This window comes from Nelumbo lutea, chromosome 1 (assembly GCF_056320005.1).
Source record: "Nelumbo lutea isolate HS-2025 chromosome 1, American lotus-T2T, whole genome shotgun sequence".
NCBI classification, from domain to species: Eukaryota; Viridiplantae; Streptophyta; class Magnoliopsida; order Proteales; family Nelumbonaceae; genus Nelumbo; species Nelumbo lutea.
Genome location: NC_142684.1, coordinates 89,862,399 through 89,887,743, shown reverse-complemented (window position 1 = coordinate 89,887,743; position 25,345 = coordinate 89,862,399). Strand labels below are relative to the sequence as shown.

At 38.5% G+C, this 25,345-nt stretch overlaps 1 protein-coding gene across 1 annotated transcript in view; it reads left to right on the top strand.

Annotated features, from left to right (window-relative positions):
* The first annotated feature begins 3,728 nt into the window (after positions 1 to 3,728).
* EMB2785 (elongation factor family protein) overlaps positions 3,729 to 25,345 on the top strand; it is a 75,118-nt gene continuing 53,501 nt past the window's right edge. The window contains exons 1-10 of the mRNA XM_088965970.1: positions 3,729 to 4,275; positions 5,078 to 5,152; positions 5,275 to 5,425; positions 9,655 to 9,723; positions 9,841 to 10,013; positions 18,643 to 18,780; positions 18,930 to 19,055; positions 20,544 to 20,642; positions 23,412 to 23,532; positions 23,696 to 23,759. Of these exons, the coding sequence (XP_088822096.1) occupies positions 3,928 to 4,275; positions 5,078 to 5,152; positions 5,275 to 5,425; positions 9,655 to 9,723; positions 9,841 to 10,013; positions 18,643 to 18,780; positions 18,930 to 19,055; positions 20,544 to 20,642; positions 23,412 to 23,532; positions 23,696 to 23,759 (1,364 nt within the window). The 5' untranslated portion in view covers positions 3,729 to 3,927. The remainder of the gene's footprint in view (positions 4,276 to 5,077; positions 5,153 to 5,274; positions 5,426 to 9,654; positions 9,724 to 9,840; positions 10,014 to 18,642; positions 18,781 to 18,929; positions 19,056 to 20,543; positions 20,643 to 23,411; positions 23,533 to 23,695; positions 23,760 to 25,345) is intronic.

Here is a 25,345-nt window from a genome sequence, read left to right as displayed (position 1 = left end):
TAGGGATAATTCCCTATCCTATCTGTTGATCCAAATCCCAGATCCGCCCCCTTCTTTAACTAATCAAATTAGACCAGTTCGAATTGGGCTTTAGGCCCATTAAGTCCATGTGCTCACTAACCTTCCAGACTACTGCCCAGCTGGGTTTCCTTGTATGGTGTGGGACCCAAACATTGATCTACACATCAGCCACATGGGTTTAGCCTAGCCTCTGTTACAAGGCCAGGCCGAATTCACTGTTATGGATAGTGAACCCCTGAGCCCATCACCATGGGCTCTTAATGGGCCCAACACTTACACTAAGTGGTCCCTGGGCCAAGCCACCTTATAAAAACTTAGGGATTATGAGCAGATGTAAGATTAGCCCATCAGGTACTACTCTCAATGTTCTTACACTTAACCTCTCAGCCCATAATGATCAAACACTGCCCGACAAGAGAGGACCTCTCTCTCGGTTGCAATGAACAGTATTGCACTCTCTACTCACATGGATTCTGGGAATTAAAACCTTTTGCAAACATTTTCAAACCGTAATATATATATATATATATATATATATATATATATATATATATATATATATATATATATATATGTATATCTTTATATAAATACATTTTGCAAAAACAAATTTCAACGATTGAAATCGGCTGCTGGTAGTTTTCGTTTCCATCAGAGAGAGTGCATACCTGATCATTACCTTTGTCCGACAAAGGGGCTGATCCTATCACTATGATCACCCAATCAGATGAATTCTCAGATTGTCCTAACATACCTAGGTTTTGACCCCTTCTAAGGATCTCACTGATTGACATATCAAAGACAGCCCAATCCGACATCTAGTGCAATATCATAATCGAGTCTAGGGGTCAGGTGTAACATTCCAGTTTTGCCCAGTAATCACCAAGGTCCAAGGCAATACTGGAATTCTGGTCCAATTCAGGGTTTCAAGTAAACCTACACTACATGTACCTCAGGTTTCACCCTGACAGCTGAGACAGACTACCCCAACCAACTTGGCGGCACATTAGTGTCAACCTTATCAGGATAAATCTCCCCAGATCTGTCCAACGACTGTGAACATTCTAAACTAACACGAGTCTCATATGTGTCCAATTTAAGGGTATTACATTGAAACACACCATAATAACATGAATCAAATATGTACTTTATTCATTTACATTAAATGTCATAAGGTACGTCATTCTGATTGGAGCTAAGGGCATACACTGTCTAAAACAAAGTCTATTCAATTTCATGAACTTAAAGGATTTCAGCTAAGGTAGGGAGCTTGATTTCTCCCTTATGAGAGAGTGGAAGTATAAAGTTTCAAACAACCATCAAGTCTATGGTGAAATCCAACTCTAACATATAATCAGATAAAATTGATCGTATCATATATTCAATTTTAACACCATGAAAAAAAACAGGGAGAGAGAGAGAGAGGATTAATACTCGAACATATTGACCACTTGGATCTTTCTCGATGTAATCAACATTGGCAAGCTCCATTTTACGCATATTGGCAACAACTAAAACAGCTACCAGAAGGAGGAAACTCCCAACTTTCAGAGCAGTTGTTGAACTCCCATTGGGATTTGATGAAGTTGGTCAGAAAATGCCTTAGATGCAACAAAATAAGAATTGAATGACGATGCCAAGCGAAACCAACATTGAATTTCAATTGTGGTATTGGATGAACCTAACTCCCTAGCCCCAACTATGGTAACACATAAGAATTCTTCCATCCTCATACAAAACCAAAACCTGAATCTCATGAACCATCTTTTCTTTTATTTTAAATTCACTTACCTTCCTTTGTTCTTTAAATTCAAAGAGACATAGAGATGGAAAGACGGAAGGAAGGTTTAAAGTCTTAGAGATCAGGTTAGCGGCATCGCAAGATCTACCCCTATTTTTGTTCGAAAGCTTTGGAGAAACACCATCTCAAATCGATTTGAGAAACGAGGTTGTCAACCTCTCTCTACAAAACCCAATAGAAATTTCAAGATCATGAAACTAGATAACAGATAGAGAGAGAGAGAGAGAGAAAGAGACTGAAATTTCAACCCAAAACCCTTCTTCACTGCCTTCGGTGCCTTAGACCCTAATCCTAATTCTCTTTCCTTCTTCTCCCCACCAAACTCCAACATCAACCCTAGACCTAGCTAGAATTGCTTACTCTTCGCTTCTTCTCCTTGAAACCCCAATTTTATCCAAACACCTCTGTCTCCCTTTACAATTTCAGCAACTTTTGAGCCAACATAGAACCTTGACTCAAATTCTAAGCCTAAAACAAAAGGTTGTTGTTCAATATGAGAAGTTTTGAAAGAAGTTGAAAATTTTGGCAAAGTCTTTTCGACGACTATCCCTTGGAAATTGAGATGAGGCTGAAGAGTATGGATGGGAAGGGAAGGAGTCAGATAAACCAGAAATGCATGAAGGGTATTTTAGGAATTTAAAAAAGTATTAGTTATGTGATGTCATATTTGAACGGAGCGTGATGGAAAATTAACGGCAAGGAAGGTTTTAGATAATTTCCAGAAATAGTAAGGATAATTTAAGACAATATGTAAACAATAAGGGCAAAGTTAGTCAATTAACTAAACCATAAGGGTAGTTTAAGAAATTTGCCCAAAAAATAACAAAAAAGGAAAAAAAAGTGATCGATGAAGCACATAGCATACCTTTTATTGATTTTTCTTGGAGTGTTGTTGATACAGTGTAAAGGGAATGCGTGGATGCATGTCACAAAGAAGGTATTGGATGGTAAGAATGAAAAGAAGGCCAAACAAAGGATCGATTGTAAATGTGGGTATAGGTGGATCAGAAGAAGAGAAAAATATCTATAGAGACACTCCCATAATTGGGCAGATCCTTAGAGTTGAGTTTTGATTTATGACCTTACTTCTAATATATATTTCTTTGTTAGAACTTTAGAAGAGTTCTTCAAACACTAGTACACCACTAGTGTAGTAAGTCGTGTGTTTCAAATAAAAAATGCTAAATTTGGCAATTCTTAAATCTTTAACATAAAGTGTCAATATAAGGTCTCCATGAACTAGGGATGGAAATTTTACCCATCCTCGACCGGGACCCAACTTCCCCGACTCGATGGGGTCGGGTATGGGGATTATTTTGGCGGGGTGGGGATGGGGACGAGGATTAATAGGAATCCCCGATCGGCGTCGGGGTCAGGGATGGGGATTGAGGTCCCCACTCCGCCCCGACCCCGGTTATGTATATATATTATTATATTATTTATATTATATATATTAAATATATATTGTTATATTATTTATATTATATATATCAAAATATATTTAAAAATTCATTTATAATTTAAAGTTTTTATTTATTTTAAGTAAATTTATTTTTCAAATAAATGTTATTATCTAAAATATTTTGGGGATTCGGGTCCTCACGGGGAACCCATCCCTGTTGGGGATCAGGAATGGAGGACAAATTTTATTCCAATGGGGATCGGGGATTGAAACGGGGGTTAATTTCATAATCGGGGTCGGGGATGGGGAATATGATTCCCGCCCCAAACCCACCCTTTGCCATTCCTACAATGAACCTAAGAACTACTGGTGCAAGTTGGGCGGGTTGGGCCTGTTTTAAGGTTTAGGCCTAATCCTATATATTGGGTCTAAGGCCTGAGCCCGATCTAGGCCCAAGGTCAAGCCCAACCTTGAATAAAAAACATAAACCGAATCAAACACATAGTTGAGAACCCAGCGGATTAACCGGGAATCGTGAGCTCGAAAATTGAAACCTACGAGCCCATTAGCCCAGTAACACTTCAACGGTTCAACATGGACCAGGGCCATGAGTTGTCTTTCTCCATAATATTTCGGGAAGACCGAAGAGAGTGATGAGCAGCGGGAAGCAAGGGTAACAGCTGCTTCCATTCTTCATACGGAGATGGCCGGTCCCTTGCTGCGCTCTCTATGGTGTACCAGTCGAAGCTTTATCTCTTCTTCATCCTACTATGCCAGTCGACACAGCAAGCTCAGAACTTCTCTCTTCACTCGCGTTCCCGGTCTATCACGCGGCTTCTCCGCCGCCCCTGCTCCTGCCCCCGCCGCCGCCCCCGGCAGTCCATTGGACCCAAGTCGACTCCGGAACGTGGCTGTGATTGCCCACGTCGACCATGGAAAGACCACCCTTATGGACAGGCTTCTCAGGCAGTGCGGCGCCGACATCCCCCACGAGCGTGCCCTTGATTCTATCACCCTCGAGCGTGAGCGTGGCATCACTATTGCTTCTAAGGTTTTATACACCCTTTTATTGATTGTGTAATTAGTTCTCTATTTTCTAGTCTTTCTTCCTTTTCCCTTCCTTAACATATGATTGTAAACCTTGAAAAATGTAAACTTGATTCCTGTTTGAGCTAAACTTCAGAAGGAGGATAGAGTAGAAATTTTGTGCAGGGATAGCCCTGTGGTTGACACTATAAATTTCAATACAATATTAACTTACTTACCAAAAGGATGAAGGGGTTGATGAAGTTATTTTCTGGTAAACCACACCATCTTACATTCTGTAGGCTTCCATGGTGTAATTGTGTTGTACCACGCAACTAGATCATTTCTCTCTGAAGTTGGTGATTTGTTGCTAGTATGATTTGGTTTAGGTTCTTATATCATGTAGTGTTATTTCCATATAAACACAATTGGGATTCCTATTTAGCGATGATTGGATTTGTATTGTATCTGAATAGGCAAGACATATTTCTCTTAATTGGAACTTACTCTATTGATTTATTTTTCAAGCTGAGTTTGATGAATGGTTGAGAAAAATATAAGTGTCGCATGATGTGAATCAAAACGACCAACTTCTGTTTGGAAAGTGACTTTAGAAAAATTAGAAGGAATTCCATTTCGAAAAATGATACTTACATTTTGGAAAAAAATCATTTTCTACAGCAATTTTATGTGCAACTAAACACTGTAAAATAGCAATTTCCACGAAATCATTCACTTTCCTTCATTTTACATGCAACCAAATGGAGCCTAAGTTCCATTTTCTACATTAGATCTTGATTGTTCCTCTTGTTGCTCATTATTTGCAGGTTACATCCATCTCATGGAAGGGGAGTGAGTTGAATATGGTTGATACCCCAGGACATGCAGATTTTGGCGGTGAAGTGTGTTTTCTATTTGAAATTTGCAAGTTTCTTTCTGTTGGATTAGCTTTATATGGTCAATAATCTGAATTTGTTTCTATATCCATCTATCTATCTTGGGAAACATTTTGATGCATATGCAGGTTGAGAGGGTAGTTGGCATGGTTGAAGGAGCAATTTTAGTTGTAGATGCTGGTGAAGGTCCCCTTGCGCAGACAAAATTTGTCCTTGCAAAAGCTCTAAAATATGGATTACGCCCTATACTCCTCTTAAACAAGGTAGACAGGCCTGCAGGTATGACTTCTTTATTTATGTATATGTTTTTCATGTCACATTGCTGACAAGTGATAAGGAACATGTATGTGGTTCAATTATTATCACATGCATGTCATGATGGCTTCCTTGGTTGGAAAGGAATTATTTGTTTTAACTTACCTTCAATTGGCACAGAAGCCGGGGAGGGGGGGACATGCAGTGCTATATGCGAGAGAGTTGGGGAGAATAACTACTTCAAATGCTTTCATATTCACAGTGTTTTCCTCACTTTGTTGTTTCAACTTTTTTCAGAGGAGTAATATATGGAAAAAAACTGTTAAATATGAATCAAACCTCATATGGTATTATAGATGATATATATGTTTTAAATGGGACTTTGTCTATTTTGGTTGTGCATTGTGGTGCACCTCGCTTTTTCATTTTATTTTGTTATCTTACTTTTATATTTTTATTAGTATTGTTTGTTTTCCTTTTATTTGGTATGAATTAATATGTTGAAATGGCTAAAATAGTTAAGGTTGCAACTATTGGCCAAGCTGCATGGTATTTGCAGTTGATGTGGTGTTCATGGTTGTCAAGGTGCCAAGGCAAAGCTAGGTGACACTGTGACAGTGGAGCGCTTAGTTGCCTAGGAGATTTTTATTTGTTAGTGATCAAAAAGATGTACTGTTTCCTTATAGAAATGATGTACGGTAACTTGTCTCTTGTTCATTGGCTAGTCTGGTGGTGGTTGTGAATTGGGGATTATTCCTTTTTTGTGTGTTGATTGTTAATGGGGGTCACAAGAAGGAACAAAAAAGAAAAGGCCCAATGAAGTAGGTAGGCTGCAACTTGGGTGCACTCATGTTGAACATTTGCAAAGGCTTGAATGGGCCCAGTCTGAGATCCTGGGCCTGATGCTATGTAAATTCTTCAAGTTTGGTAACTAATTTGCATCCCTAGAAGCAGGGTAAAACAAACATAAAAAAAAAATACAAAAATGGATAATGCTCAGTCCCTATGCCGGTATGGAAGGTATGGAAGAACCCAACTATCCCAGTACAAAGAAGATCTCTTAATCCCTTGCCTAGCTAGTCTATTAGCTCTGAAATCGACAGATCTTAGAGTGTAGTGAACAAGTGGTTGAATGACACCTGACAAGGATCTTGCCCTTGCCAAGAATCCCTCAAAACCCTTTGATGATATAAATACTTCTCTAACCCAAGGAAGCTGAAGAGTGGGCATTTAGGTCTTAAGAAAGTTTTCCTAGGTTGCCTTTAAAAAAACACCCAAAGCAAGTCTTTTTTCATAAGCCAGACTATTGGCTAGAAGGTCTAAAAGGATGGATATCTCTAAAAGCTAAAACTTTTTAGTTTTGCCTGTGCTCATAAATTCTCAGTCTATTCAGAATCTTCTAACCCTGGTTTTCCTTGGCCATTCTTTTGAACAGGGTGAGTTTGTGCTTCTTGAATCTAAAAAGAGTTTGTAAGACCTAAATATACTCCTTATTATTCATCTTTCTTGATGAAAGATACAAAATATGCTTATATTTAGGGGGGAGAATAACCTTGATTAGGGCAAATTTGGGTAACCTACCAATATATTTCCTATCACCTTTAGGATCCCTGCTAGGATAGCTAGACAGCTAGAGAAATTAATGAGGGACTTTCTTTGGGATCTTGGGATGGAAAGAAAAGGACCATCTAGTAAAATGGGAACAAGTTAGCAAAACAATGGAGAAGGGAGGACTAGGAATATGGAACCTAATTCATAGGAACACATCTTTGTTAGGAAAGTGGCTCTGGAGGTTTCCTTTGGAAAGAGACAGGCTGTGGCATAAAGTTATAGAAGGCATTCACAGGCTGATGAACAATGGTTGGGATGCAAAAGTGGCCAATTCCACAACTTTGAGCTCTACTTGGAAAATAAGTTAGAGGTATACCCAACTTTTATCAATCTTACTAGGTTTGATGTGGGATGTGGATCTAGGGTGCTCTTTTGGGAAGACCTTTGGTTAATTGAAACTCCCCTTAGTTCTCTTAGCCCAGACATTTATTCAATGTTGGATTATAAATTTCAACTTATCTCGCATTTTGGTACCTTTTCTTCATCAGATTTAAAGCTGGGAGGTTTAAACCTGTGGAGGACACCAGACCTTTTGGTACCTTTTCTTCATAATGAGTGTGAGGCCCTTATTCAACTGGTAGACAAACTTCAGTCAGTTTTTTTGGTTCAAACTGTGGAGGACACCAGAGTTCGGTCTGTCACTTCTGATGGTATCTTCACTCGTGCTTCTTTCTTCAATATTCTTGTGCAGCCTCCTTCAGGGGGGAGAACTTCCTAGTAAAAGAGATTTGGAGCAAGCCCATTTCACCCAAAGTTCAAGCGTTGTGTTGGGAGGTTTTTCTTGGTAAGGTGAACACTTGTGACAGCTTCAAAAAAGGAGGCCAAACAAATGCCTCTCTTCTCATGTGTGCTTTCTTTGCTTTGCAAATAGTGAATCCTACCCCATTCACTGCTTTATTGTCCTGTTGTGCTATTTGTTTGGGAGGCTTTTTGCTCTCTCTTTGGGTGCAGGTGGATCACTCCTCAAGAGGTAGTAGTCTCTTTAGCCCAAATTTCTTAAGGCATCCAACGAAAAGAGGAAGAGTGATGTGGAAACCAGTAAGGGCGGAGATGGTGTGGGAGGAAAAAAATGCAAGAATCTTCAATGAGAAGCACATGTCAAAGGAAGAAATTGTGGAAACTATAAAGATAAAAGTTGCACATTGGATAAAAACATTAGAGCTCTTCCAAAGCTTTTCAGTGATTAACATAATAAGAACGTGGAATGGAAGTCCCCAGCTAGTAATAAAATCAAGCTGAATTTTGATGGGAGCTCTTTAGGAAACCCAGGATTGGCAGGTATTAGTGGTGTGTTTAGAGATTCATCAAGTAAAGTGATGGTAATGTATTCAGGCTCTTTAGGGGTAGGAGATTCATTAATGGCTGAGCTGTTAGCGTTGCTACAAGGTTTAAAACTTGCTAAGCAAGCAAACCTACAAAACTTGGAGGTCGAAGGGGACTCTAAACTGGTTATCTCTTGGACTACCACAAGGTGTAGTGTTCCTTGGACTCATAGACATTCCTTGAGGGAAGTAGAAAGTCTGGCAAGGGAACTCAACAACACCTTTTCTTGGATCAGAAGAACTGCAAATGGGATGGCTGACACATTAGCCAAGCAGGGGGTCTATAGACAGCAGTTGTTTTGGGTATTATTGTAGTATTTTTTGGGCTTCATTGATATCCAGCAACACATTGTAATTCTTTATCTTGTTTCCTCTCTTATTAATAAAGATAATTTTCCTTGCTGGTAAAAAAAAATACAAAATATGCTTCTTTGTAGCATCAGTATATGACCCTATAGATCAAATGTTAAATAATAAGTTGTATGTGCCAATCATTGCAACATTTGGGGGGGGGGCGGCTTGGCACAATGGTTGGCTTGCTCCATTGCAACCTGGGTGACCAGGGTCCAAATCTTGGAAACAGCCTCTTTGTGTATCTGCAGGGGCAAGGCTGCATACATCTGTCCCTCCCCAGACCACACATTTGTAGGAACCTTGTGCACTGGGGTGCCCCTTATATTCTTTTTCTCTTCTTTATGGGGCTTTCTAGGCCCTTGTGTACTTTTTGTATACCCCTTTGATTTAACATAATTCTGCTATCAATAAAAAGGATTCCAACCAATCTGATTAACTTTGTTTGGTTCTAGATTTTTAGATTTTTTAGAATGTTCTATATAATATAAGGGCCTTAATCATGCTATTAAAATTTCACTTTTAACTTCAATATGTGTTTGGAATGGCAACACTTAAACTAATTAAGTTGCTTGGCAGACAATTTGGCTAAGCAAGGGGCACAATTGTAGTTTTTGGGGGGCTTGTCCTATCCTGGACTACTTTTTACACAATTTCTTGTTGTAATCTGCTCTATCATTTCTTTAATAAAATTCTTTTCTCTGCGTTGCTGATCAAAAAAAAAAAAAACTTAAACTACTTAAGTTCTTCAATCTTTCTGGATAAGGCTGAGAGACGATCCCCTTCTAGCCATGCAGTAGTACTACATGTTTTGATGTGTATGCATTGTTATTACCCCTTTTGATCTGATGAGTATTTAAGTATGCTTACAAACACATTGCAGTTGCTTCATTTCCTATGCTATATTGGATACAACATTGACATCCTTGCCTAGATGGTCTGTAAGTTTTGTGGTCTTCATTTATGCAGTTTCTGAAGAGAGATGCAATGAAGTGGAAAGCCTGGTGTTTGACCTTTTTGCAAATCTTGGTGCTTCAGGTGCAGGATCTATTACTACTGAGAAAACTACTACCATTTAGCATATCTTTCATATTTTAGTTTGCTTTCTACAGTTGACCATTGCTGAATTGAATATCTTTATATTGTATTTTGCAGAGGAACAGCTAGATTTTCCAGTTCTTTATGCTTCTGCTAAAGAAGGATGGGCTTCCTCCACTTTCACCAAAAATCCTCCTGATGAAGCCAAGAATATGTCAGAATTGCTTGATGCCATTATAAAACATGTTCCTCCACCAACAGCAAGTCTTGAAGCACCTTTCCAAATGCTGGTTGGTATAACAATGTTCTTGGATTATGCTAAAGAATGGTTCTATTTTTTAATGTTAAATTGCATGGACTTTGGTTATTGACACAATAAAGGTGAAGTGCATTTTAAGGCACACATGCACCTTGCTTCAACCCAGCTGCAGCTCCTTTTAAAAGGTGTGTGCTTGGCACCTTGTACCTTGGCCCTGGCATGCACCTTTTATAAGGTTTTTTTCTTTTTTTTTTGAAGAAAGGTAAAGTTATAAGTTTACACCTTATAAAATTTAATAGATTATGCACCTTTTCATAACTTTGCTTTTTGATTACTTTTTTTAATACGTTCTTATGTGTTTTACACCTTTGTAATGGTTTTATTAACTTCTAACATTTAAGTTACCCTTTATTGGTGCTTATGCACTAGTAATCGTCTATCAACTTTTAAAAGAAAGAAAAAACAAAGAAGTTTTGAATACCTGAAACCCTAGTCCTTGAGGATAGGATCTCATGTAGCAAAATTTTCACTATAGAAGCAATAACAATACAATTAAACTTGACCCTTAACATTGGAATAAGATGAGCTGCAAGTAAGATCATACAACCAACCCCCTCACATACACAGGCCAAAAGCTCAGGTCAGTGGTGCTATCTCCAAACCCATTGCATTGGCTTGTTTGCACTTTCTTCAAGGAGCCTTGAAGAGATATTTACTAGAAAGGGCCTTATCTCTTAGAATTAGGAACACAAGATGTCTAACGATCTAAAATCACACTAGCCACTTGAAGTAGTGCAGCTAGAAGACAGACAATCTCTTTGAAAGTTTCTTATGCTTAAAATTAATGAGTGCTTGAAGCTTTTGTACGATCTACATTTGCTTGCTTGTGTATTTTGATGATGATGCCCGATACCTTCTCTCTCTCTCTCTCTCAAAAGAAAAGAAAACTACCTAAGTATTCAGCTTCTTGACAGCACAGACTGATGTAGGAAAGTGACTATTCAGTTAGGTAGCAAGCTTGTAGTGAAAAGTAAGAATTGGGGTAGGATATCTATATTATTTCAAGATCCTAAAAAGGTAGTGGGGCTATTTTTTTTTAATTCCTGACAGGCTTCTGGGTTGAAGGGTCCAAATAAGTGATGGGCTCTAACATATGTAAAGTGAGGGATTGCAAATCCATCATTGCTGTGACGAAACCTCTTTGTGTTTGGAAAGAATTGTGTTTTGATTCTAGATGTTCAATCATTGAAATACTTCAAGACAGAAATCTGTTGAGACATGGTCTCCCCCAATAGATGGCTGGAAGAAGCTGAACTTTGATGGGAGTTGTGTGGGTAATCCGGGCTCCTCAGGCAGGGGGGGGCATTAGAGATGAAGATGGAAATATCATTGCTCTATACTCTGGTCCTGTGGAACATGGTAATGTGGCAAAGTCAGAGTTTTTGGCTGCAGTGAGGCAAAAGAGTTGGGTATTAATAGACTGATCATTGAGGGAGACTCAAGAACTGTGATAAAATGGTTGCAGAAGGGGGAAGGGGTGACATGGCAGTTGAGGAATGAATTCGGGAGATTTAAATGTCTCTCAAAGGACATGTCAATCCGAGTGAGATGGGTGAGAAGAACTGCCCACAGCTTGGCAGATAGCTTAGCTAAGCAAGGGGTACAAAGAACACATCTGTTTTGGGCTCAATTGTAAATTTGATTTGGGTCAGCTTTCTAAAGCTGGGTTTCTTTCACAACTTCTTGTTGTAACCATGGTTTTTTACATTCAACGAAATCTTTTCTGTGTTGCTGATAAAAAAAATCATTGTTCAAAGAACTGGACCGGCCATTGACCCGACAAAGGCCTCATGGGTCAGAGGTCCGACTGGGGTTGAATCGTGCTGTTGTAATAAATAAATAAATATATATATATGTATGTATATAATAAAATTCAAAAAAATCAGTGGGAGGAGGAGAGGAACCGGCTGGCAGAGTTGGAGGGAGAGGAGTGCGGTGAACAGAGTCGATCAGAGGAAACTGGCCGGTGGATTTAGAGGGAGAGGGACGTGTGCAATGAATAGAGTCCACATGCGGGAAGAGGAAGAGGAGGAGGGAGAGTATCTGTCGGTGGCGGCAGTAATGGCGTCAGCGGAGATGGAGGCACTGGTGGTGGTGTTAAGTCAGGTTTGAACAAATCACGAACAGAGAGGTAGAGGAGAGATCGATGGTTTTCTTTGGCTGGGTTGGGAACTTAGGGATTCAGTTGCACTTAAGGGCCTGTTTGGCCCAATTTGACATTTTTTTTGTCTTTTTGCACTAAATGTGAAAATGAAAAAAACCGATTGGTTTTACAAAACTGGGACCGGTTCTACGGTTCGTTGGTTGAACTGGCTGGGTGACCGTTTATTTGTGTTTTTTTTACATACCGGTTTTGGGGGTATATCTAGACTGGCTAGGGGCTGGGTCATGGTCCAACTGGTTCAACTGGTCGGTCCACTTTGGTTTTCAGAACATTGGAAAAAATCATTGAAATGCTCCATCCTGGCTCTGGTCAGTATGTATCATGGAGGCATTGTTGCTATTAGCTTCCTAGAAGCGCATTTTCAAGGTTGTTTGGGTCATCCTCAGAAGTTCCTGTCATTATTCTTCCCTACTGTCATATTTTTGTTTTTCCACTGTCTGTTAAAAATGATAATTGGCTTGCTCTAGAAGAACAAATGGATAATTCAACACTTTCTCCTTTATGGATCTGTGCATTTTTTTTGAGAAAATAAAGTATCATGTATTTAATGAAAAATGAATACTATGTGGCCATATACAAAATTACAAATGTATCCCCCATAGAACCAGTAATTGTAAATAGGGCAAAGAAAAAGAAAACAAAAAAATGTTATCGGCTTAGATCAATCTATGATCAATGCATGAGCAAGGACAAACTGTTGAGTTTTGGGCTGATATAACATGTTTTTTATTCACATAGCATAGTTAGGGAGTTATTGGGCCTTAGGCCCATTAATTTATGTTTAAGTTCTCACAAGTATTCGACTTGCTAAGGGCATACTTATCTTTGTACTCTCTTTTGTTTATGAGTATATAATCTAATGAAAGGGGATTTATCAAAAAAAAATGTAATAAAAGGGGCGGCCAGACCTTTTTTCTTAGCTTCTCCCATTCTCTTCTATCTCTCTTCTCTCTCTTTCTCAGCTGAAACCTTTCCTTCTCTTTCTTTTACATTTTTTATATCAAAACAGGTTGTCCAAACTTTTCTACCATCATGTAGCCCTAGATCGGCCAACTGCATGATAAGGTAAAGGGCTGATTGAAGACTTCAGGTAAGCCCAATTTGTGGATTTTTTGGTGGAATTGCAATCCCTTGTAGCTGGTCTAGGGTTTTACACCAAAATCAGGAAGAACTGGAGAAAGGGTGAGAGTCTTGTTTTAGTAGTAGTATTCAATTTTGACCTAGGAAGTGGTGCTCTAGTTTTTTAGGGTTCCTTGAGGTTTTCTAAAGGGGGCGGTTCAAGTCCCAGCCTTTTTGGAGGTCTTTGGAGGGAGCAACAACCTTCTCTCTCTCTTCTCCCGCTTCCACAGAAAAAATAATCTTTGGAGGGAGGGGCTTCAAGGGTTCTAGGAGGGTGCTTGAGGTTTCTAAAGGAGATAAATACCTTTCTTTTCATCTCAAATTGACTTCCTAATCTATTTTGGGAGTTATGGAGGGTTGTGGAGTTGAAAACATATTTACAAGAGAAATGGGACTTGGGGGAGGAGGTGTTGGAGACCTCTTCGGGGCTGGAACCATCACTACAGTCAAGTTGGATGGTACAAACTATTTAGAATGGTCACAATTTGCACAGATGGCCATTGGTGCTCATAGGAAATTGGGGTATGTCATCAGTGAGGAAAGGAAACCCGAAACTAACAATTCTCGGTGGGTACAAGAGAACTACATGGTGATGACTTGGCTATGTAATTCCATGTTGCCCCATAGGTAGGGAGATAAATCTATTGCTATTTATTTTTCAGCTCTCAAAACCTTATGACAAGAGATGGATCATTTGGAGAATGTGGTTTTGGAAAGGAGCAAAGATGCAACAACATATCAGAAGTTGGTAGAGAAAAATAGGGATTTTGAGTTTTTAGCTGGACTTAACCCTAAGTACGATATTTCACGACAACATATTCTTTTCCGAGATAGTGTAACTCGCTCTCAGGCATATGCCTTTGTGTTTGGAGAGGAGAGTAGGAGGAATGTGATGATGAGGAACCCAGGCCTTGAGCAGTCAGCTATGGTTAGCACAGTGAAACCTAAGCTGATTAGGGACAAGGGTGGAAATGAACCGAGGAAGGAGGACAAAAGGGATCTGATCTGTGACTACTGTAAGAAACCTAAACATACTAGAGATACCTGTTGGAAGCTTTACTCACACCATGCACTGAGCCGACTCAGAAATAAGAAGGGAAGTGTGAATATGGCAGTGATTGGTGATTTATCAGGGCCACCTACTACAACCTCTCTAGAGTTTATTGTAGCAGCTACAGCGAGGGCCAAATTGGAGAGATATGGGCAGTTTTTGAGTCAGAAGGATACAACCAGTTCCAATTCATTATCAGGTGGACAACAAGGTACAGGTGGATTAGGAGGTAGTCATTTTACCTTGTTTGCAAACACAAGTAGTTCACATGCTACTGCAAATTATCTATCCACTATAGGTAAGGGGGGCCCTCCCTGGATTATAGACTTAGGAGCCTCAGAACATATGACCAACATTTCCACCATTTTCACCTTATACCACCTATGCTGTGGCAGGGCTAGAGTTTCCACAACTGATGGATCACATGTTTCCATTGCTGGGAAAGGGTTTATTAGGAAAACTGATACCATTACCCTACCTTCTGTCCTTCATGTTCCTAGATTGAGCACTAATCTTTGATCTATTAGTAGCTTGACAATGAATTTGAATTGTTCTATGATTTTTTCCCTTGTCATTGTGTTTTGCAAGATTTGGAATCAAAGAGGATGATTGGGAGTGGTCGTGAGGTGAATGGAATCTATTTTCTTGATGCGCTTCTTAGTCATCAGAGTCATCATGTCGGTAGGAGTATTGAGTTAGAGCCAGAGGGTCAGATTATGCTTTGGCATAATCAGTTAGGACATTTGTCTTTTTATTCTTTGTGTTTTTTGTTTCCCAAATTGTTTGAGTCTATTAGTTTGTTTAGTTTGGAGTGTGAGGGCTGCCAACTTGGAAAGCATTGTAGACGTTCCTTTAAAGCAAATAATAAAATTTGTTGTTCTGTTTTTGATATTGTTCATATTGATGTGTGGGGGCCATACCATATTTCTTCTATGGGTGACTATTGGTATTTTCTCCAGTTTGCGGATGATTATTCTCAGTACTCTTGGATATATTTGATGAGATCCTGTGATGAGGTACTGTCTTTGGTTCAACAATTCCATCATATGGTACTGACACAGTTTGGGGTACGAGTGAAAGTGTTTAGATCAGACAATGCCAAGGAATGCTTTGAAAAAACCGGCATCATACCTATTGGAGCGTGGAGTATTCCATCATAGCAGTTGTACATACACTCCACAACAAAATGGTGTAGTAGAAAGGAAGAACATACATATTATGGAAGTAGCAAGAAGCATGATGTTGAGCTCTATAGTTCCAGCTCGTTTTTGGGGTGATGCAGTTCTTATAGTAGTGTTCTTGATTAATCGGGTGCCTTCTCGTGTTCTTGGATATAGCACTCTGTTCAACCTTCTTTTTCCTAAGGGGAGACATTCCATATTCCTCAAAAGGTGTTTGGGTGTGTATGCTTTGTCCATGTTCTTGGTCCTCACCGCTCAAAGCTGGATCCTAAGGCGAAGAAGTGTGTCTTCCTTGGGTATGCATGAAATCAAAAGGGGTATTGTTGTTATGATCCAATCTCTAGGAGTCATTATGTTACTGTGGATGTCACTTTTTTTGAGTCTACACATTTTTTCTCAGGGGATTCATCTCAAGGGGAGTGTTTTAGAGAAGGAAGTGAGCAATTTATACCACTTCCTGTTTCAACTCCTTTGTCTATTCCAGTGTCTGACCTACCTATCACACCCACTTTGCTAGTCTCTTAGTGTTTTACACGACATCACCTACGATAGAATAGGGAGGTTAATTCCATAGTAGAGGAACCCACATAACTTCCTATCGGCTCATTGGAGATTCTAGGTTCGATTGATACAGGCCTAGGTATGCCTCTTGTTCCCCTTGATGGTTTAGTTCCTATTGATACTACTATCCCTGCTCCTAACACCATTGCAGATGACCTTGATCTCCTTATTGCCCTCAGAAAAGGGAAGAGGAAGTGTATTGTTCATTGCATCTCACACTATCTTTCCTATAGTGGATTATCCCCTTCCTACTGGGCCTTCCTTTCCTCCCTTGACTATGTGTCTTTGCCTAGGAGTGCTAGTGAGGCTCTCTCCAAACCTGAGTGGAAGACAACTATGTAGGTGGAAATGAAAGCATTGATTAAAAATCAGACATGAGATATTGTGGATTTGCTTAATGGCAAGGAGACTGTTGGATGCAGATGGTTTTATATAGTGAAGTACAAGGTTGATGGGAGTATAGAAAGGTATAAGGCGAGGCTGGTTGCAAAAGGGTATACTCAGACTTATGGCATAGATTATTTGGAAACTTTTGCACCAGTTGCAAAGATGAGTTCAGTTTGGATTCTTCTATCACTAGCAGCTACATACTCTTGGTGACTCTTCCAACTTGATGTGAAGAGTGCATTTCTCAATAGGGACTTGCAGGAGGTAGTGTATATGGTCCTTCCAACCGGCTACTACAATAATGTGGAAAAAGGAAAGGTATGCAAGTTGAAGAAGTCCCTATATGGTTTGAAGGAGTCACCCAGAGTTTGGTTTGACAGGTTTAGAAGTGCATTGGTTGTATTTGGCTATACTCAAATTCAATCTGATCATACTCTTTTTGTGAAGAGGAGGGGGTCATTGGTGTCAGTTTTGATAGTGTATGTGGATGACATTGTAGTTATAGGAAATGATTTGAGTGAGATTTATACCCTGAAGAAGAATCTACAATAAGAGTTTGAGATTAAGGATCTTGGGGAGCTGAAGTAATTTTTGGGCATTGAAGTGGCAAGGTCCAAGCATGTGATCTTCATCTCACAGAGGAAGATGTTTTAGATCCACTACAGGAGATGGGAAAACTTGGGGCAAGGGTAGTTGATACACCTATTGATCAGAACCACAGGATAAATGCTTCAGAGGGTGAACTAGTGAAGGATGTTGGAAGATATCAGAGGTTAGTGGGGTGATTGCTATACTTATGTATGACACGACCATGCATCTCTTATGTAGTGAGTGTGGTGAGTCAATACAAGCATGCCCCATGAGTTCAGCATTGGGAGGCTATTGACAGGATACTTTCCTATTTGAACGAACACCCAAGTAGAGGCATATTGTTTGTTGACCATGGACAGTTGAATTTGGAGGCTTACATAGATGCTGATTGGGTAGGGTGCCTAGATGATAGGAGTTCTACATTAGGAGTTTGGACTCTTGTTGGAAGCAATTTAGCTTCATGGAAGAGTAAGAAACAAACAGTTGTGGCAAGGTCAAGTGTAGAAGCTGAATACAAAGCCATGGCACATGGTGTTTTAGAGCTCCTCTGGATCCGTTCCTTGTTAGGGGAGATTGGAGTTGAGGCCGAAGAACCTATGATGCTATATTGTGACAATCAGGCAACAATTAACATTGCCCACAACCCAGTTCAGCATGATAGGATAAAGCATGTAGAAGTGGATAGACACTTTATAAAGGAAAGGATGTCATCGGAGAAGTTTGCTTGCCAGATGTTGCATCTGAATTGCAGCTTGTTGATGTCCTTACAAAAGGAGTTGCAAGAAACAAGTTGGGAATGTGTGACATTTATTTCCAACTTGAGGGGGAGTGTTGAATTTTGGGCTGATATAACATGTTTTATTTACATAGAATAGTTAGGGAGTTATTGGGCCTTAGGCCCATTAGTTTATGTTTTAAGTTAAGAGTGTTTTTGAGTTCTCACAAGTAGCCGACTTACGAAGGGTATACTTTGTCTTTGTACTCTCTTTTATTTATGAGTATATAATCTAATGAAAAGGGGCGGCCAGACCTAATTCTGAGCTTCTCCTATTCTCTTCTCTCTCTTTCTCAGCTGAAACATTTTCTTCTCTTCTTTTCTTCTTTCTTTTACAGTTTTTATATCAAAACTGGTTGTCCAAACTTTTCTATTGGACCATATTCTGGGACACCCCTCCCACGACCCCAAATAGCGGGGACTAACATTGGATAATGACGTTTTTTTAGTAGCTTGTCCATGCTAATTATATTATGGGTGTGAGGAGATTTTTTGCATGCTGAATTAAATAAAGATTGTAAACAGACATTCTTTTTTCCTTTGATAAATGAACAGACATTCTTTTTAATTATAGTATTCTTTTTGGACTAATTATTGTTCTCTCAGGATGAAAGACTTTCAGCAGTTTAGAGAGAATCATATAAAATATTTTTCCAACTGTTTAGGGTACAAATTGTTCACATGTTGTGAATATTTTATGTGTTGGCACATTTTCCTTTTTATCTTTTTATATTGGGAACTTTGAAAAAGATGCTTAATAGTCCCATGTAGGTTTCCATGATGGAACGCGACTTCTATCTTGGGCGAATATTGACTGGACGTATCTCTTTGGGAGTTATTCGCATTGGAGACCGAGTGCATGGTATTCGTAACACCCCTTCTGGTGTTGAAAAGATTGAGGAAGGAAAGGTCTGTCATGTTTCTTATTGCCTGTGCTATCGATGTCATCCATAATCCAGTTCATCTCCACTGATATCATTCTTAATCAATAAGTATTTACATTTAAAGGCTGGCAGTATTAGCATGTATTACATTAAATTTGAATACTTACCTTGTAGGTTGTGAAACTTATGAAAAAGAAGGGTACAAACATTTCTCTGGTCGATAGCGCAGGAGCTGGTGATATAATATCAATGGCTGGGTTATCAAGTCCATCAATTGGTCACACAGTGGCAAATGTTGAGGTATTTCTTTGCATTTTGTTTTTTAATATTTCCTATTTGCATGCCCACTTTTTTTTTCATGGTTTGGATCATTGACTGTAACATAATCAAATTAATTTGATTTTTACGGCATAAAATATTCCAAGATCATTTTGGCTTGTCATCCAATTGCCACTGGCTTGATTGGTTAGTTTTTGTATTGGATTGTTACTTGCCTGGTTGTTTGGTCTCTTGTCTTAATAGCATGTTGATTACCACTAAAACATAAATAGGGAAATGAATTCTATGTCCCCAGATAGCAGAGGCCAACATTGGCTATGGTCTTTTCTTAAGGAATTGGATGATATGTAATGCTAAAAGGTGTCTGTAATGTTTATTATTCTGTCTTTGGACTTGAAGTTTCTTTGAGAACTCATGATTGCTTGGTTTACCATTCTGCAAGAGCTCTGGTTGGGGTCACTCTTGTGCAATCCACTGGCTACTGGGGCAATTAGGTTCAATTCAAAATGGGTCTTCTATTAGGAATCCCTGTTTTAAGGTGTTGAGGGCCTTCTAAAGTGTGGGTGGGTGGGTGGGTCGGGGGGGGGGGGAGATCTTGGCTTAGTCAGAGAGGTGAAAGCCTCGGTGTTTAGGTATATCCCAAAGTCCAACATGTTTGTGGATAATTTAGCCAATAAGAATTTAATTCAGTTAGTCCTATTGCGTAAATGTTTACTTTTTAAAGGTGTAAATGTTTATAAAAGAAGTTTTATTGTGTATTTTTCCTTGAGTTGGTAGCTCCTTGAAGGTGTCTGCCATGTACTTTTCATATTGTTTCATTTTGACAATTGTTTTCTTTATTTATAAAAGAAAGAGGTTTTGGATTAGGGTTGGATTTGACTGTGGTGTGTGGTATTGAAAGTATCATTTCTGCCACTGATATTGTAGTTTAGGTCCATTTTTGCAGTGGAGTTAATTTGATTGAGCACAAATTTCTAGCACAATTCAAAATGGTTTGGGGAGAGTTGTCATTTCAATTCTATGGAGTTAGATTGGCATCCACTGCAGCAATTCAAACACAGCCATGGTGGATGTACACTTGCATGTTTATTTATTTTGACTTATTTACTTCTATTTTTTCCTTTTTTGATCATTAACAGAGAGCCACGTACTAAAATGAAAATAAAAAACATAGACACACAAAGCCATGGTGCAATAAAAGAGATACAGCAAAGATGCATGTCCTTTGCCCAAATGGGCTCAAACTCATTTGTTGGCAGTGGTGTTACAGTAGAGAACTGATTTGCATAGCTCTTTCATTTTGTTATGATAACTAATTTTCTTAGCTTCTGTGCATTGACCCATGTATTTTCTGTAATTCTTTTCTTGAGCTAGATTAATACTTGGATTTTTGAACTGTTCTCTAATTATTTGCAGTTTTTAAATTTCCTAGCATCATATTGTCCTATTGCTGGAAAAAAAATGTTACATTATGCTATGTATCTGAATTGCTTATTACACGTGTCTCAGGTTATGACTGCACTCCCAACTGTTGAGTTAGATCCCCCAACCATTTCCATGACTTTCGGTGTGAATGACTCTCCATTGGCTGGGCGTGATGGAATCCATGTAAGAAGGAGCTTTGTCTTTCTCTTATTTGTATTTAATTATCATATTTGATTGTCATATGCTTGTTGATGGCTAGATTTCTTAACAGAAGAGTTTATTGATTGCTGCATGTTTTTGGTTGAGCCAATAGGAATATTATATCTTACTCTTCGTGCTTCCTGGCTAATGGTTTTATTTGTATTAGGTATTTAGGTAATTATGTTTAATTATTTAATATAAACCAATAACTCATAATTATCATTGCAGCTGCTCTATGAAGAATTGGGACAGGGGTAGAGGGCATTCAACCTTAGACATTTCCTTTTAATTAAGAAGCTAGAAGGATTGAACTTAAATTGTTCTTTTCTACATATATGTAAACACAGTTAGGAAAGTAATTTTATTATTTCTGGATAAATGATAATTGTATTATACTAAAGGAGGGAGCTACTCAATCAAAGGATTGATTACATGAGGAAAAACCTCAAGAAAAACTTAGAGATACTTGTTTACAAAGGTGATTTAAAAGGTGCACCTAAGTGCACAGGTGATGCACATTTTAGGGTATGCACCTCGCCTAGGTCCCAGGTGCAGCACTTTCAAATGTGTGCCTGGTGCGGCTTGCACTTCAGTTCAGGCGTGAACCTTTTGAAAATTTGCACATTTTTTTTTTCTGACTTTTATGTCAAGTGGCTCTGAGAACCCCCTATTTGCTAGTGTTGCTCATACATTCAAAGCCAATTAAAATTATTTTTTTGAGCAAAGGTAACTTTTATTGATTTAAAACGGGAAGAAGTACATGAGTGAATGTACTGAAAGCTAAAGCAGCTGAGGCAGAATTATAGAGGCAAGCAGAAGTCACTATACAAGCTTTCCCTAAAAACCCCTGATTTTGCAAGGCTGTCTGTAACAGTGTTTTGCTCCCTAGAAATCCAGACCAGATTTACATTCATGGACTCTAAGATATCCTGAGCTTCAGCTAGCAGGTGTGCAAGTCTTCAAGGCCCTCCTTCCTTCTCCCTTAGCCAGGCTATAGTATTTGCAGAGTCCCCTTTTATAGTTAAGGAGAAAAAGTCTAGCTGCTTAGCAAGCTGAATTCCTGTAAGTGCAGACAAGACCTCTGCTTTTGTAGCATCAGCCCTCCCAATTGGACCATTATAAACCCAGCTAATTCCCCTCTCCCCACGGAAGACACCACCAATTCCTGCTTGGTGGGTAGATCCTTGGGCACTGCCGTCAATGTTTAGGGTCATGCCGCCATCTTCCCCGACAAGGTTTCTCATGGTTGATTCAGATCTAGGAGAGGACTGCAGGATGGCTGGAAGGTTACTTTGGAGGTCAGTTAGAGACAGACCTTTGAAAGCTTCAGAATTAACCACCCAAAGGTTACAGAGGAAAGTTATGTAGGAGATTAGATTTTCCACATTTCTGAATTTGTTTTCAAAGGTTCTGTTGTTCCTTTCTTCCCAAATATCCCAAAGGACTGCATGCATCACCCTACTCCAATATACCCTTCCTTTTTTCCTAGACCTTTGCCTTTCCATTGCCACAGGAGGTCATCCACCTTCTCAGGGAAAACCCAGCTGTAACCAACTAAGTTTGGGAAGAAACACCAAACCTTCCTTGTGATAGGGCAGTGGAGAAGAATGTAATCAGCTGTCTCACCATCACCATGGCAAAGAGGACAAACATGAGGGGAGATACATAACCTTCCTCTAAGTTTTTTCTGTATCGTCACAAGTGTTTATTTTCTTTAAGCAGGCTTTCCAGACAAAGAAGGAAACTCTAGGGGGAACATGTGATCTCCAAATGTTCCTAACCAGGAAGGGAGTGTTCTGATCTTCTGAAACTAGAGCCTTGAAAAAGGAGTAAGTTAAATTTATAAAATCTTTTTTTTTTTTAGTAGGGATTAAGAATTTAAGACTCTGATATGGACTTATTTGGGCTTGCCTCAAGGGACTTGGTACAAAGGTGGCTCATAGAATCAGGAATGCGTAATGTTTAACATCACATTAGCTATTTAAAGTAATGCAATTGGGAAAAAAATAAGGAGATTGATTGTTTTACATGCTTGAATATGTTTTATATTTTATGCTTGATTTTATTTTAAAATGTTCATTTTAAATATGTTTTACATGTTATGTTTGTGTATTTTAATCTGAGTAAATTGGTTTTTTAAAACTTATTTTAAAATTTAAGTTTATATTTTTAATTAATATTATGTTTAACATTTTTGTATTTTTTAGCATTTTCGTGCCTTGCTTCAAAAAGGCATGTGCCTTGGGCACGAAATGCCCCTTGCGCTTTTAAAACATTGTATGCCCTTTTACAACAGAAGACACTCATAGAAGATGATTTTTATATTGTTGATTGAATATGGTTCTTTAACGTATAATTTATAAAATGGTCCTGTTTAAAACCAGCAAATTTAGGATCAAAGCTCAGTGCAATTTTTCAGTTTTACCAATGACAGCTTCCCCTCTTCTTCCCTTAAAAATTTCTGCTATTCCACTTTGTCCAGATTGTCTAATGGAGTGCAAAAAGAAAGTAATTTTATTACAAAAACTGTCTCCACTTGAACCTTTTAACTAACCCTACATTGTTACAAATTACAAATCAAATCGAACTGTATAAACCTAGAAGCTAGGCATAAGACTAACTAATGATATGTTCAGATTGCTTTCTATATGCACACATATTTGTATTTTGTTGACTAATCATCTGTCTTTTATTTATTTGTTTTTATAAGACTTTTTCATGTATTATTTGCTAATGGCAATATACTTACAGTTGACTGGAGGGAAAATTGGTGATCGGCTAATGGCAGAAGCAGAAACAAATCTTGCTATAAATGTGATTCCAGGCATGTCAGATTCATATGAAGTTCAAGGCAGAGGCGAACTTCAACTGGGTTAGTTCTTTTGACTTGGGGTTTTATTGTTTCATCACTTAAGTTATGTGATGAGCTACTACTTAATATGCTTGCTTGTATTGTTCATTTGCTTGTACTGACGATTAATTACATAGGTATTTTATGTTTTATGTTGAAGCTGGATTTTTTTTTTGAATCACAGGAATTTTAATTGAGAACATGAGGCGTGAAGGGTTTGAGCTTTCTGTTTCGCCACCTAAAGTAATGTGAGTTTTCTAATGCATTTTTGAGTTTTCTATGCATCTGTTAAAAGCATGTTCTTATTATTTCATATTCTTTCTTTCCTTTCTTTTTTTCTTTTAAATCCCATTCATTTATCTTTTTTGTATGTTGTGTATGATAACCTGGCTATATTTTGTCTTTGCTAATTGAGAAATGTTCTAATTTGATTTGTTTAATTATTTTTTATAGGAGTATTCTACTTGATCTAACTATTTAGTGTCTAGTGATTTGATATTACAATTCGGCAAGATCTGGTCTTAAATGTTCTGGTTCAACTACTAGTAATTAATTAGTCTTTTTTGGTGAAGCTAGTAACTAATTAGTCAATGCATGCAATTCCATCCCTGTGCTCATGCGTTTTGAACTTCTCTCTCCTTATCTCTCATATACAGAGATAACATGTGCTTGCAGCATCTGATGCTGTATTGCATGTTTATTCTGTCATACATGGGTATTCTGAGCATGTACAAGTATCTGGGTATCATAGGCCAAAATGCAGGTGATCTATTTGCACCAGCAGGTGAAGGTATTTTTTCTTCATAGCATGGAGGATGTTCTGATATTCCTGGAGCAAAGGGAAAACTGAGTTTGTTGTTGCTGACTGTTGAGGCCTTCATTTGGCATTATGGTGCTCCAAGTGGACCATTTTTTTTATGAGAAAAAGTATATTGTATTGGTTGTATAGAAGGGGTAAACTCATTACAGTGACAAGCTGTACATGAGCAGAGAGTACACAAAATATCAGTATATGAAGTAATTACAAAAAAGATATGCACTTATTGATAAGAAAAGTAATTACAAAAAGCAAGTATATCTGTTCAAGATTGGAAACTTTTGCCCAATAAAAGATTTTACCTGACAGGTTGTGTATGGTTTCACCAATTTGAGATGTTCTGCCTTTAAAAATTCTGCTATCCTCTCCATCCAAATAGTCCAAAATACAGCTGCAGGAAGCTTGCACCAATCAGTCTTGCCATTGCTTGATGCCAGGGGATATCCAATTCAGTTGCTGGTTGGCTAGCAAATGGATTCAAATGAGTCTGCTCACTGAGCGATGCAGGAAAGGATGGTATGCTATTTCCTGTTTAGTATTGGAAAGGGGGCAATTGGGAGGAGGTGATAGGGATATCTCTCCTGCTCATTTTGTCTTTAGATCATCTGAGTGACAAGGTCTTTGGGATTCACAATAGATGTGCTATATGAAAGTTGGAGTTGTCTGCTTTTTGGTTATTTGAATTGACCACTTCATATTGGCTCATCTGTTTGTTTGTTTGTTTTTTCTTTAATAGGAAACAGTTACTTTCATTGATGAAGTTAAATAAGGAGTACAAATGTCACCACCCAAAGGATGGTTGGAGAAGCCAAAAACACTATTAGTCTTACAAAGAAGCCCAAAACAAAGCCTCCCTATTGATCAGTTCGGTTCATCTGTTTGCTACCCATTAGCATAACTTTTTAGATACAATTAATATCTTTTTTGATTGGTAACTGAATTTTATTAAGATGGATAGAAGAATATACATAAGTAATGTTTAGTATGCCCCAAATATGTTAAGCCATCACTAGGTGC